Below are 15883 nucleotides of genomic sequence, written 5' to 3'. Positions count from 1 at the left end.
ATGAAAATTGTAATGAAAAGCAGCTCGAAAACATTACATTTTATCGAACTATTTTGTATTTATGGAGTAACGCTTCTCGCTGGTGCCTCTCCCCAGTGAGAAGCCTGCAAGATGTATTCTGCTATCGGTAGACCTTGGTTTTCGGGATATCAACATATACTGGGATATTCAGCTTTATGAGGTGAAGTGGTTGCAGGCAATGGGAAGGGGCAACCCGAGGAAGAAATCTGCCATCTCAACTGGATATTTTTTCAAATATTTTAATCAATCTAATAACAATTTTATGTACAAAATGAAGAAATTTCAGCAGTTTTTAAAAAAAAACAATTAGAGTCAAATTCAATGCCATTACATTAAATGTGGATTTTGAGATTTAAAAAAATCATAGTTCAAGTAGGAATTATCTGAACCCATAAAATGTTGTCCACATGCCACCTTTGTTGACAGTGTTACATGAACCATGGACTGTGAATGACATCACATTTTATATTTCACTGCAGTGAAAGATAATTAGAAGTTATTGCAAAATTTCCATAACAATGTATAACCAATTATGATTTTGTAATTGTTGCACTTTCTTTCAAAGTTGTAGCTCATCAATATATTTTAATACAGAACAACTTGAAATGGTGAACAGTTGTCTGTTTGAAGACATGGGATGAACTTCATGCTCACATAGCAAATTATAAACAATACGGTTTGTTATTGATACATTCACATAGATAGATATAGATAGATCGATAGATAGATGATAGATAGTCAGATGGATAGACAGATAGACACAGATAGATAGAAAGATTGTTATATAGATGGATAGTTAGATAAGATAATTCTAGGACTTTAGCTCATGTATAAAAGTTGTTTGTGATATTAGCAGATGAACAATTAATGTGTTCATAAGATATTCCTCTAATCACCATTTTTACTCAAGTGTTAACTTGTTTATCTTTAATAGATCTGTACCTCTGCTAAGATAATGGGATGTTATACAAGTACATTAAGTGTTTGTCCACTGATATCATCAGCAGTAATTTCTAGGTTATAGTTGCTACATAATATATTGTTATCTACATAAAGATAGGTAGATAGACAGACAGATAGATAAATAGGTTGAATGGATACACAGAAATGTACACACATAGATAGATATTTACAAACATACAAAGTAAGTACAAGGATATGTGATATATAATGCATTTAGTTTAAAAGTATTTTCTCATGTAAAATGTTGAACTTCCTCTTACCTGCAAGTAATTATTAAAGTGTCATTAGCATTAATTACATGTTCTTTATTCTGGATGCTAAGACGAGGTGGAGAGTAGGAGCCTGCAAATTAAAACATCTGATTAATTTTAAGGATAAACATCTGTACATACTAAATAGAGTGAATACACCAGTGCAAATTAGTTTAATAATTAGAGACCTGCTGAAGTGAACTTCAATACTGAAAAATCCAAACTCTTGCAGCATTTGTGTGAGAACTGATTTTTGCCAAAATAAGTTGTCTTTGTTTTGCAACACTTGTTGAGTACCTCACTATTATATTAGTTTGATTGAATGGAAACCTATGAGGACTAGCTTCCATGTATCAGTCGTCAATGGACATCACATTATGTATAGTACACAAGGGTGTAGCCAGGGCTAGAAAATGTGTAACTACTGTTGTCGGGAGATAGGAAGGAAATTCTTCCAGGGAGGGTCCAGGGACTGTTTTCCCTGAGGAACCTTGTAAAACTATACTTTAAAATATATTTTTTCTTGTACTTGAGACTATGTCTGCTGCAGTGTTTGAGGGTCCAGATGAAGATTGGAGGTTGTGATAGAAAAATGAGGATGAAGTAGCAGAGTTGCAACGTACACAAGAAAATTAACAGGTTACATAATTGTTATTCTTTTTAAAAAGTCACAGTAAATTTACTGCATGAAGTTGTTATGATAAATAACAGACAAACCTTTCTATCTTGACAGTCTATCACAAATTCTCCAAGAAACAATGCAAATATATACCTATATTACACTATGTTGGCTACAAATCTCATTTATTAATTTTACATGCAAGATGTTCTATTAAATATGGGGTGTGGTTTAGCTGTAGGTTCAATTAATAAAGCCTGACTCTACCGGTAGGCATTGTCTACCTGGACTTTCAGAAAGCCTTTGATAAAGTATCTCACACTAGGTTACTTCACAAGAATCCTGTGGTATCAGCAGAAATTTGACAAGCTGGATGAGGAATTGTCTTCAATGCCGCAGCCAAAAAGTTGCAGTTAATGGATGCGGTTCAGCTTGTTGACATGTTACTAGTGGTGTCCCTCAGGGACCCCTCCTAGACCTGCTACTCTTCATGGTCTTTATTAATCACCTGGACGGTGGTGTTGGGAGTATGGTAAGTAAGTTTGCAGATCATATAAAATCTGTGCAAGGGTTAAAATGATAGCGGAGTGCAATCAAATCCAAAAAGATTTAGATGTGCTAGGGGAGTGGGCCACATATTGGCAAATGGCGTTTAATTTAGATAAATGGAGTGTCATGTATGTTGGTAGGGCCAACACGGAATACATAGAAACATAGAAACACAGAAAATAGGAGCAGGAGTAGGCCATTCAGCCCTTCGATATGATCATGGCTGATCCTCTATCTCAAAACCATATTCCCGTTCTCTCCACATACCCCTTGATGCCTTTTGTGTCTAGAAATCTATCTAGCTCCTTCCTAAATATATTTAGTGACTTGGCCTCCACAGCCTTCTGTGGTAGAGAATTCTACAGGTTCACCACCCTCTGAGTGAAGAAATTTCTCCTCATCTCAGTCCTAAATGTCCTACCCCGTATCCTGAGACTGTGACCCCCCAGCCAGGGGAAACATCCTTCCTGCATCCAGTCTGTCTAGCCCTGTCAGAATTTTATACGTTTCAATGAGATACGTTTCTAAACTCGAGTGAATACAGGCCGAGTCAACCCAATCTCTCCTCATATGACAGTCCTGCCATCCCAGGAATCAGTCTGGTGAACCTTCGCTGCACTCCCTCTATGGCAAGTATATCCTTTCTTAGGTAAGGAGACCAAAACAGCACACAATACTCCAGGTGTGGTCTCACCAAACCCCCATATAACTGCTGTAAGACATCCTTGCTGCTGTACTCAAATCCTCTTGCAATGAAGGCCAACATACCATTTGCCTTCCTAACTGCTTGCTGCACCTGCATGTTTGCTTTCAGTGACTGGTGTACAAGGACACCCAGGTCCCTTTGTACATCAACATTTCCCAATCTATCACCATCTAAATAATACTCTCCCTTTCTGTTTTTCCTTCTGAAGTGGATAACTTCACATTTATCCACATTATACTGCATCTGCCATGTATTTGCCCACTCACTCAACTTGTCTAAATCTCCTTGAAGCCTCTTTGCATCCTCCTGACAACTCACGATCCTACCTAGTTTTATGTCGTCAGCAAACTTGGAAATATTACATTTGGTTCCCTCATCCAAATCATTGATATATATTGTGAATAGCTGGGGCCCAAGCACTGATCCCTGCGGTACCCCACTAGTCACCGCCTGCCACCCCGAAAAAGACCTATCTTTGTTTCCTGTCTGTTAACCAATTTTCAATCCATGCCACTATATTACCGCCGATCCCATGTGATTTAATTTTGCACGCTAACCTCTTATGTAGGAAATACACATATCATTTGCAGGGAACAATACTGAAAGAGGTTGAGCGACAAAAAGATCTCGGTGTTATTGTGCACAGATCACTGAGGTTCATGACCAATGTAGAGAAAGTGTAGCTAAAGCTAACAAAGTATTGGGCTGTATTAATAGAACCATTCCGTATAAATCAAAGGACACCATTTTGACACCAAACTGGTTGCTGGTCAGACTGCATCTATAGTACTGTGCCCGGTTTTGGTCTCCCCACATGGTGGGTGATATAGCGACTTTGGAAAAGGTCCAGAGGAGAGCTACAAGAATCATTCCCAGTTGAAAGAACCTCAGCTACTCAGATAGGCTCAAGAACCTTGGTTTATTTACTTTAGAGCAGTGTAGACTTAAAGGTGACCTGGTAGAGGTCTATAAAATAATTAAAGGGCTGGATAGCGTCCCTATTGATAGATTATTCCAATTTAACAGGTTGGGGAGGACCAGGGGACATGAGTTTAAACTATGGAAGATTAGGAATAGACTGGATGTTAGGCAGTTCTTCTTTTCCCAGAGAATTGTGAACCTCTGGAATTCATTGCCATCTGGTGTGGTGGGTGCTGACTCTCTGCATGCCTTCATGAGGGAGCTGACTAGTTCTTGACTGGGGCAGAGATCGCATCATATAGAAGGTAAGTGTCTTTATAGATAATATGTGATCTCCTGGACTGGTTTCGATTGCGTGATGGAGTCGGAGAGGAATTTTACAGTGTATCTTTTCCCTTATTGGCACTGGGTTTTTTCTGGGTTTTTTGCCTCTCCGGGGAGATTACATGGCTGCGGGGGTGGGAGAGAGTTGGAGGGGAAGGTCGGGGGAGGGAAGAAGTGATTGGCCATGATGGTCTGGCCATCATGATGTGAGGCAGGTATGATGGACCAGCTGGACTTTTCCTGCCCGTCAATTTCAATGTTCGTACCAGAGTGAGGTAGATACATAAATAATGTGTCAAAAAAGATAAAGCAAACTGTTAATTTAATTAATGGAAAATATTTTCAATTGTATCCAATTTGCAAACTACTTTAGCAGAAAGTAACATTTTAAAAAAATATATTCAAAGAGGATCTGCTACATGACAAACATATTTCAGTAGTTGGCATGGTGACACGGAAGCCATTTTTGGAGAATGCTGCTTCTGGCTGCAAAAGGAACCAGGCCTACTATTTAGCTCCTTTATATATTGACAAAATATTGTACTTTGAAGATTCTTCATTAACACAGTCACAGTACTGTGACAATGGGAGTGATGCTGTGTAGATGCTGCCTGCATTTCTAATGCTTTGAGCTGAGCTCACGTTACAATGTGGAGTCAGCTGCTTTACATAATATTGTAGCGCTACCAGCATACACCACATGAAGTAAAATGGGCACCTTAAATGCTGCCCACAGCTCTTGAAAGGTTGCTGGTCATCTTAAAACTGTACTGCTGCTAGAAGGTAGAAATGGCTGCATCAAGCCTAGGATGAGGAACAGCACTCTTCCCAAATGGAGGTTCTGCTGCAGGAGGTGCTGGAGAGAAGGCCAATCCTTTTCAGAGCAGGGGAGCACAAAGAGTGAATGCTGACTCAACTGTGGCCAGATGCTGAGAGCAGGTGAAGAAGAAACTTGCTGCTCTCTGAAAGGTTGCCAAGGTAAGAGTGTTCAGACTTTGCTTAATTTTACACTGTTGTGTTACAATGAATCTTAACAGTGCTTCATTGTAAGTGTGGTGATGCATCACAGAGAGAGAATGCACGGCACACTGGGGACATTCACTTATTTTCCAAAAACATAGGCTTGTCCATTTTTAGCACTGTACTCTACTGCTGCTGTGTCAGTGTGTTTGCTCTGTGGCCAATGAAATGTGGCAAGGAACAAACACCGAGCACACAGCCAACTCAAGGGTACATAAGGGGCCGGCTGCTACTGGTTGAGGAAAGTTCTCCTCTTCTCCACTTGTTCTTTTGAAAGTTAAGGATGCATAAGGCCCACCAGACTTCAATCATCCGGGATACCAAGGCCAATCTGTATTACATGCTTCCTCTGATTCAGCCCTTCCTCCTTTGGAACCAGCAGAGATTGAGAAGTAGGATACCCATAGATCCTAATTGGGCTGAGCTCAATTATAGTACCCTTAGCTAACTGATGGCAGATGAGGTCCAGCTTTAAGAAGGAGCAATAGTGAAACCCACGATATAAACAACCAAAGTCAAGATTTTGCAACTGTCAAATAGATACCTTTAAAGAACTGGAGCCAACATGGTTGAAGGCCCAACCAACCAGCACCTGTTTATTATGGGTGCTGAGCTCCAGCACTGCTGCTCATGTACTGAAACTGTGTTATAGAACAAGGCCCTTAAACATTTTTTGAGATACCAATGACTCTAGCGCAGGCCTGGTATGCTGGCCCTCAGTGCCACAGCTGATTTCCCATTGCATTATCCCCACGGTATGTACAACAGGCCTAAATGCCCCAGCAACCGATGTCACAGTTCACCTGCACTCCACACACATGGGTATTATGGTTACCAGGCATCACATTATTAGACTCATAAGTCAAAATTTTACTTCCCTAAATTATAATTAATGCAGAGGATTTCAATTTATTTTTTGATTTTCATCAGCTGCAGGAAATTGATATGTGCACAATGGTCAGACAGCTGCTTTACTTCCAGTAGTGTTAGTTATGACAAATTGTAAGAGTTTCTGTACAACTTGGCATTTTGAATTTTGATGGAAGACTGAAAGACCAGAAAGTTATTGAATATGTGTGATGTGTGTGTGTTATATATGTAGATGTATTTAAACACAGACACACACACATACACATATATATATATATTTGTGATAAACACTTGAAATGGGCCACCATGAAAGTGGTAGAGGCAAAAACCCTGGATTCATTTAAGAAACAATTAGATATGGGGGAGTGTAGAGTTATTCTGGATAGATGAATTAAGATAGGCCAAATGGCTTTCCTCATCTGTAAGTATCTTGTGATCTTGTGTGACACAGTATACCTTTTGCTGACAAACCAAGTAAAATTTCAAGTACAGATATATTAGGAAAATGAAAAATGCACAATATTCTCCAGTTCTATACACAGCTTCTTCGGTAAAATATAATGATACAGTTACTGTACTTCAGTGTACTTCATCTGATCCACAGAAACACAGCATTCAAAAGGAAATATTTGAATAACTAGGTGAGCACCTCAACAATGGTAGGAACGTACCGATGGGACATCCAGAGTACTTTATTCCGTAATGCAGTAGTTCTAAAATAGTTGCTGACAAAGAGAATACTGTCTCTTCAAATCGCAGTGCGTAGTTCTGCAGCATTTATCATAACAGGATGAAGGGCAGATGGTCAAGCATTAGCTGACTGATTGAAACCTCACAAACTCTGGGCAGAGTTCCGATTTTCTGATGTTGCCCAACTTCAAGGACTTACAAAGGATGTGAAATATTGGAATAAAGTGGACAATCAGCAGATTGGGGAATTGGGGAATTTCAAGGTTTTCTCTAAACTTTTTTTCTTAAATTACATTAACAGTTTTAAAAATTCCAAAGAGGTGCTGAATAATGAAGGCCACCAGGAAGTGATTTGGACATAATGCAATTATACAAACTATTAAAAAAAACTTCTGTTTATTCGGTTCATTATATTTTAGACTACGGTCTTTATACAGAAATATCCCTTATGCCTAGCTATCAGGTCACGATTACTGCCATTAAAATTAATCGCTGTGACAGTTTTAAGTAACGTGAATTGTATAAATATTCTGCTAATATAGTACAGTACAGACATCATCTCCCTATTTCGGAAGGGTGTTGGAGGAATAAATAGTCAGGATCTAAATCGAATTTACCTCAGAGCTACTGGTTGAGTTTAAAAGTGTGTACAGATTCACCTCATTAGAATGACCGCTGTCGGTTCTCGGATACTTGCACTTATTTGCATTGTCTAACAGATTTCCTCTGATCAGCAACTACTCCCACGTCTCCTGCCCGTCTGTCATGAGCTACTTCAGCGAGACAATCCGCGTTGACAGCAGACTTCAGCAACTCGACTTGCCCCCCACTACTACCCGCTCACCTTTAATCAGCTACTGGGTAACTGCAGTGAATTAAAAACCTTGTAAAAGTGAATAATGACCCAGGGTTTCAAAGCCTCTCTGCCCCTGGGCCTTTTTCAATTTCCTTTTCTAGGAATACATGGGAAGACTGGCGGTTTTAATATAATTATTTTGTTCTGGTTTCTTTCTCTCCGGGGGCCAGGTTATGTGCTCCATGATTTAAAAGCAAGGATCACGCGATTAAATTGAAATTTATTTGTAATATTCAGAAAACTGGGGGCTACTATATATATATATATATAGTATGTACGCAGATATGTTATTTTGGACAAGGATCCGGTATGTCTCCGTTGGATCACAAATAGTGGATCTGTTCCAGACTGGAGATATTTGTATTTAGGTGGGAATGTGGCTCGGCCCGTTTTGTACTCAAGCATCGATAAAGATGCTCCTCTGTATTTAATTTTTCTTCTTGTTTTAGCAGGAAAAGCTCAATTTTATTGGTTGTTGGTCAGGCTGTTTTTAGAGATTCTGAAGTGAAGTGCGACCACTAAATGAGACCTCAGTCCGTAACAATGACACCCCTTCCTCAGATCCTGGAGTGAAGTGTAGCCACTAAATGAGACCTCAGTCCGTAATACTGACACCCCTTCCTCAGACCCTGAAGAATCTTCACAATGTGCAGCTGTGGCCTGCAGCAACTTTACGATATCCCGCTTCGAAAAATTGAGGAGTTTTTTTTAAAGTTTGTAATGATCTTTAATTTACAGTACAAGTAGACGCCGTGCACTGGTCAGTTTCACTTCGCGCATGTCTTCCTCTGGGTCCTGCTGTCCACATTATTCATTGTAAGGGCATCGAAAAATGCGCTACAGTGGTGCAGGTACAAATAAAAGATGGACAAAGGGGCGGTGTCCCTTGGATCTGTTGTCCTCTTCCTACTTTCTGAACTGTAGAAATCCGAAATCGCCATCATCCTCCCCCCAGTCACTTGGCCCATCTACACTTTCACATCAGACTTGTTATTTACTCGGCAGTGTTAAACTCGAGCTACTGGAGAGAGCCTTGCTTGGCACTCATTAATCCGACTGATTTTGGTTGCTGTGTTTCCGAGTTGAACAAACGCATTTCTTTGGTGAAATTTGATCACTTCGGTAGAATACGCACGGTGCACTACCGACAGATCCCCACATCATGATCCGAAAGAAGAGTAATTTGACATAATTTTAGCCAATCTTAACATAACTTTGAATTTTGTACAAAATTTCCGGGTCCCGCTCAACTTTCCATCATTTTCAACCTTCTGCCTCAACAATGAATAATGTGGACAGCAGGGCCCAGAGGAAGACATGTGCGAAGTGGAACTGACCAGTGCACGGCGTCTACTTGTACTGTAAATTAAAGATCATTACAAACTTGTTTTAAAAACTCCTCAATTATAAAAGTCAGTTCTTCATAAACAACTGACTATTGTTAGAATTTTCCTGTCCAGGTAATCCAAATATAATCATTTCGATTATCATGAAGATAGACACCTGAGTTCTATCCAAAACCCTGTTTTTTAACTTCCTACCTGTGACCCTGCAATTCGCTGCTATTTACCCGTTTTCAGAGTATGTGAATGTTTAAAGAACTCAGCAGCGTTGCATTACAACAGCTCTAACTAACCAGAACATCGCAAATCGTTTTAAGAAACGGCCTCAGGTCGATCTGTCAGACTGCATCAGCTGGCGAGAAGCTGGACTATGCTTTGCTGCGATCTATTCTTTTAGGCTAAGGTACCAGCTGTGTTTGTTCAGTGGGATTTGAAAAGTAGCAGGTCGGACTCTCCGCTTCTGAATGCTATAGATGTTTCACATAATCAGTTTATATCATCCCAACAAACTACCTTTTGTACTGCCCCTGCTTAGTGTTTAATTTGCATACCCCATCCTCAGGCATCAGTTTCAAATACAATTAAATATCAAATACAATTAAATATCACACGGTTCAAATTCCGATGCAGTTCCGATTACATAACGTTTTCACTAATTTGCAAAATAATTTCAAATTTGCATTACGAAACAATTTCTATATTTGTGGGTTTCCTATTGCGATTCTACTTGAATTGTGTTCCTAATTGCTCGGTTTGAATTTGGTGCCACTAAACATTACACAACAATATTGCTACGTTTGTTTGCAGATAGCCCTTACCGGTTGCATCAGAAATCCCCACCCGCAGACACACCAACAGCGCGAAAACCAATTTTTCCGCCATATCAGAATACGAATCCCAGGATCTAGATAACGTGGTCTCTAGTGGACTATTCGACCTGTCGTTGCTTCAATGCGGCCGTTTTGAATGATTTCCAGCCTCACAGCCACATTCTCTTACTCGCGATCGGAATCGTGTAACGTGAAAGTCACCTTTAATTCACTGGGGCTTAAAAGGTGTCTGCAAAAGTTGCTAAAGTGATAATCCTGTAGCTGTTATTCTCGGTTGTCCTGAAAAGGAAGATGTTGTACTTTGGGTTCGGTTGGATGAGTGTCAAGTTTTGGTCTGAATGGACATGGCAATTTGCTGGTTATATACAGGAGGAGGTCCCAGGCCAGGAAAGTTGATCCACCCGTCACGTGACGAGTGCAGTGGATCCTCAAAAAAAGGGAAAACACCCAAAGCAACCCAGAAAGGAACATTATCGCGAAGTTGAGTACGAAAACTGCAATAAGTGCATGTGGATGTTAGATCGCTCACAAAAAAGCAAGCTCGCATTAAAAACGCATATTGAAAAATGTCTGCACAGAAACACCATTCGCACACAATGTTAACATTAGGATTATATTTAAACGTAGCCGTTATAAAATGCAAAAATAAAACTTTCTAAATGTAATTATGCAGCACTTCAACATTACTGCTATTTTCAGGAAGTGAAAAGAAGTTTTGTCGGTCCCGTGCAATGATACAAATACTGTAAAAAAAACAAAGTTAATTGCACAATGCGGAATGTGTATTAGCTTTTTAAATGGGTGCATTGTTATCTTGGATAAAGGATTGGTTAGCTAATAGGAAACAGAGAGTAGGCATAAATGGGTCATTTTCAGGTTGGCAAGATGTAACGAGTGGAGTGCCACAGGGATCAGTGCTCGGGCCTCAACTATTTACAATCTATATCAATGACTTGGATGAAGGGACCGAATGTATGGTTGCTAAATTTCTGATGACACAAAGGTAGGTAGGAAAGTAAGTTGTGAGGAGGACATAAGGAGTCTGCAAAAGGATATAGATAGGTTAAGGGAGTGGGCAAAAATTTGGCAGATGGAGTATAATGTGGGAAAATGTGAACTTGTCCACTTTGGCAGGAGGAATAGAAAAGCAGTATATTATTTAAATGGAGAGAGATTGCAGAACTTTGAGGTACAGAGGGATCTGGGTGTCCCAGAGCACGAATCACAAAAAGCTAGTATGCAGGTACAGCAAGTGATTAGGAAGGCAAATGGAATGTTGTCATTAATTGCAAGGAGAATGGAATATAAAAGTAGAGATGTTTTGTTACAGTTGTACAGGGCATTGGTGAGACCACATCTGGAATACTGTGTGTAGTTTTGGTCTCCTTATTTAAGAGAGGACATAATTGTTTTAGAGGCAGTTCAGAGAAAGTTCACTCGACTGATTCATGGGATGATTCGGTTATCTTATGAGGAAAGGTTGGACAAGTTGGGCCTGTATACATTGGAGTTTAGAAGAATGAGAGGTGATCTTATTGAAACATATGAGATCCTGAGGGGACTTGAAGGGGTAGATGCCGAGAGGATGTTTCCCCTTGTGGGAGAGACTAGAATTAGGGGCCACAGATTAAAAATAAGGGGTCTCCCATTTAAGATGGAGATGAGGAGAATTTTTTTCTCTCAGAGGGTTGTGAGTCTGTGGAACTCCCTTCCCCAGAGAGCAGTGGAGGCAGAGTCATTGAATATTTTTAAGGCTGAGTTAGACAGATTCCTGATTAACAAGGGAGTCAAAGGTTATAGTAGGTAGATGGGAAAGTAGGGTTAAGGTCACAATCAGATCAGCCATGATCTCATCAAATGGCAGAGCAGGCTCGAGGGGCCGAATGGCCTACTCCTGCTCTAAATTCGTATGTTCTCCAAATTATTTTAATAATATTTTACCACAAACCAAGCAATAAGATGTTTAAAGAGAATGTACTATATCTTGATACAACAAGCACCTATTACCACCTACTGATTTTTGGTTTAAATTGCACTTATTATAGCTTTCTTAACGTTATCAATAAAATGTGGCGTGAAATCTCTTTGCTGTTGAGTTCCGCAATGTGTTCCAATCCAAGCCAGCCTGATGATTTCTCTGTCTCTCTTTCTTGACTGGTCTGCAATGGTCCTGTGTGAAATAGTTTGAGCAGTCTCAGCCTCAGCCTTAGTCGCAGTCCCATTCCAATTCCTGGTGTAGGTGAATCGACAGCACAAAGCTGCCATAATTTGGCATCAAACTGGCAGCTCATGAAAGCCATAGAATGGCTGGTGTAGGAAATGGCAATGTCACCCTGCTGCAGTAGGAGGGTTTTTTTAAGTTTGGGAGTGCAGAGGAGACGGAGCTTCACTTTGCATTTTTCCTGTACTACATCTGACCCATGAGTTACTAATGCTCACACTAGGTGTATAAAATGTAAAAAGTGTCCCATTCACCAATAGAGGCACCTTTTCCCTTAATGAGCACAAGGGTCACCAAACAAATAAAGCAATTTAGACTAAGAGCATTTAATTTCAATTCAATACATCTGCTATCTCCAGACAATACTTTTTGAATTTTATTTTAAACATTAGCAACGCAGTACATTATATTCAGAAAGACTTATGATGCTTTCCTTTCATATTTTACAAAAGCTTTGTCATGTTGGTGACTTGTTTCCTCCCTGCTGTCTTTCCTTTATGAATTATTTTATCTGTACCCATTGGAATTAATTTCAATTCCAAATGAGATTTGAAGTTCATGGCCAAGTGCATGTTTAAGATTCTTTCCTCATGCCCTAACATTTGACCCATGAGCCGAATGCCAGGTGACTGGCGGCCAGCAATAAACCCACTATGAGCAAGGTGGGCAAGTTATTTCAGATTGGAGATGCACTGCATAGCACAAAGCTACCCTTAATTTGGCACAAGCCGGCATTAATTTGCTATCTCATTCAGTGTAGCTATTGGAAAAACTGGGAAAAAAAATTGGTGTGGTTGGGTAAGGTTGATATTGTTGGAGCAGAGTAAAGGTAGCTTACCTGACCTGGTAGTGTTTGTGCTGATACAGGGTGCCTTAAATGGAAATATGTTGCATTTCACCCGCATTGACATCACTCACATTGATGAGCACATAATACACAAAATAGTGTAAGAAAACAGTCATTCGAGTTGTCACAGCCTCACAGGCAGGTAAGACGTGACGAGGTCTTGCTGCAATTATGTAGGGCTCTGGTGAGACCACGCCTCGAGTACTGTGTATAGTTTTGGTCACCTTACCTAAGGAAGGGTATACTTGTCTTAAGGTGGTGCAACGAAGGTTCACTAGATGGAATCCTGGGATGAGATGGTTGTCCTATGAGGAGAGAATGAGTAGAATGGGCCTATACTCTCTGGAGTTTAGAAGAATGAAAGGTAATCTCATTGAAACATATTAAATTAATAGAGGGTTTGACAGGGTAGATGCTGAGAGGCTGTTCCCCCTGGCTGGAGTGTCGAGAACTAGAGGTCATAGTCTCAAGATAAGGCGTCAGCCATTTAGGACCGAGATGAGGAAAAATTTCTTCACTCAGATGGTTGTGAATTTTTGGAATTGTCTACCCCAGAGGGCTGTGGATGCTCAGTCGTTGAGTATATTCAAGAATGAGATCGATGAGTATTTATACACTAAGGGAATCAAGGGATATGGGGATCGGGTTTGAAAGTGGAGTTGAGGTCGAAGATCCGCCATGATCTTATTGAATGGCAGAGCAGGCTCGAGGGGCTGGATGGCCTACTCCTGCTCCTATTTGTTATGTTCTTATGTCCTTATGTGACTTATACCTGCGAAATCCCACAATACTGGGCTCCTGATCTCAGTCATGCTGATGCGAGGAGATGCTGACTTTTTATTTAATTTTGTGGTATATACCATTTGTTTGGACTTTGGATTATTCCACATGTTAAAAGTTTTTAAAACACCTTTTGGCTTTAAATGACTATACAAATAAATCACCAAAGCTTCATTCTGATGGTATGTGCTGCTATCTAAACTACTCAATTGTTTTGGAGACGTACAGTTTCAGTCATCTGTTACCTTGCGTTTAAATGTCAGCTGTCATGGACATTCTCAAGCATAGTATTCGATATTATCTACGATGTGGAGATGCCGGTGATGGACTGGGGTTGACAAATGTAAAGAATCTTACAACACCAGGTTATAGTCCAACAATTTTATTTGAAAATCACAAGCTTTCGGAGGCTTCCTCCTTCGTCAGGTGAATGTGGGAATCCTTGAACGTTTCGCATTTATATTCAGAGAACAATACCTGGTGATTACAGATAATCTTTCCAACTGCCCGTTGTCAAGGCAATCAAAGTGTTCAGACAGAGAGGTGTTACCTACAGGACCACCGAATATACAAACGGCCAGAACACAAAACAGAGAGAGGGAGAAACATCCGAAAGGAAGAGAAAGACAGAGAATGACCCGTTGTATTAAAAACAGCTAACTTTTATTCGCTGGTGGGGTTACGTGTAGTGTGACATGAACCCAAGATCCCGGTTGAGGCCGTCCTCATGGGTGCGGAACTTGGCTATCAATTTCTGCTCGACGATTTTGCGTTGTCGTGTGTCTCGAAGGCCGCCTTGGAGAACGCTTACCCGAAGATCAGTGGCTGAATGTCCTTGACTGCTGAGTGTTCCCCGACTGGGAGGGAACCCTCCTGTCTGGCGATTGTTGCACGGTGTCCGTTCATCCGTTGTCGCAGTGTCTGCATGGTCTCGCCAATGTACCATGCTCCGGGGCATCCTTTCCTGCAACGTATGAGCCAGCAGGCGTCATTATATTCAAGAGAGGAGTATGGAAAGAACATGAGATAGAAAGAACGGAGACACACACAAAAAAAAGTAAAATCCACAGGGCAGTAAAATATACCTAAACGCATAGCAATCTCAGAAGAAAGTAAAAGTTGTCAATTGTTTGTGATTTGAATGCTGATATCCCCAGGACAAAAAAGGATCAGATAAAAATAAAAACAATAGAGTGTGAAAAGGAAGGAAAGACTCTTCATAGGATAAGCACGGTCATTTTTTTCCTGGATAATTAGAAAACATCAGTGGCTGGTGCTCGTTTTCGAACAAATGAGGCGGTGGCTGCCCTTGTCCCGCTACATTGGTTTGATCAGATTGCGTGCGGCGCAGTTTTCGGGACTGGCCCTGCCTGGAGCCGATGTAGATATGTGCGATTCAGCAAATTTTTTTCAGATTTTGTGAGTTCCTCATAAGTTTGAATAAGGTGTAATAACCATTGGGGATGGACTTTTATTTTAAGGGCTTTGATACAATAAAAAGGATAGGGAATCTTCTCTCCTCGCTTCTGAAAATGGGGAAGTGGCCCGATTGATGCAGTATTTGTGTTTTGCTTATCTGTATAACCCGCCAGTATTAACTACCAACAACTAACATAGCGGAAGTCGTTCCGAGTTGATATGGACAAACACTAAATATTTGTCTGCCCTTAAGCGAGTTCTCAGAGGACCCTCCTTTATCACTCAAGGCCACACAATCCCAACACCCCCCAAAGTGGATTCAGATAGAGGTTTTTCCATCAATGTGTTTTGGGTGATTTGAAATAATCCATGTTATGATTTGCCCAATAATTTTTTTTAATGGAACAATGCCCCAATCAATTCCCCCAATTATAAAATATCACAGAAAAAAGTCACATTGGTCACCAGATTCCCTCACAGACCTACCTGTCAAGTTACACATTGCTGGCTTGCTAATTTAATGTTGGGTTTTATTGGTTAACAACGCTGCTCTTGATAACAAAATTAAAAGTAGGAGATCCTGTCTGTGACCGTGAGGATCGTATGTTCCTTTATAGTTTACACAAGGCCTGACTCACGACATTAGATAAAGC

The 15883-nt window shown here is 40.4% G+C and overlaps 1 protein-coding gene across 3 annotated transcripts in view; it reads right to left on the bottom strand.

Annotated features, from left to right (window-relative positions):
* The window catches only part of kdr (kinase insert domain receptor (a type III receptor tyrosine kinase)), an 83897-nt gene extending 73612 nt beyond the window's left edge, over window positions 1–10285 (bottom strand). For all 3 annotated transcript variants that reach the window (XR_010963415.1, XM_067987365.1, XM_067987374.1), the window contains exons 1-2: window positions 9952–10285; window positions 1245–1326 (exon numbers count right to left, since the gene is read on the bottom strand). Coding sequence is in view for 2 of the 3 variants with exons in the window: in XM_067987365.1 (XP_067843466.1) it covers window positions 1245–1326; window positions 9952–10015 (146 nt within the window). In the remaining variant the exon portion in view is untranslated. The remainder of the gene's footprint in view (window positions 1–1244; window positions 1327–9951) is intronic.
* Between the last annotated feature and the right edge of the window lie 5598 nt (window positions 10286–15883).

This window comes from Heptranchias perlo, chromosome 1 (genome assembly GCF_035084215.1).
Source record: "Heptranchias perlo isolate sHepPer1 chromosome 1, sHepPer1.hap1, whole genome shotgun sequence".
In the NCBI taxonomy this organism is placed as follows: domain Eukaryota; kingdom Metazoa; phylum Chordata; class Chondrichthyes; order Hexanchiformes; family Hexanchidae; genus Heptranchias; species Heptranchias perlo.
This window is presented reverse-complemented; position numbering and strand designations above follow the sequence as displayed.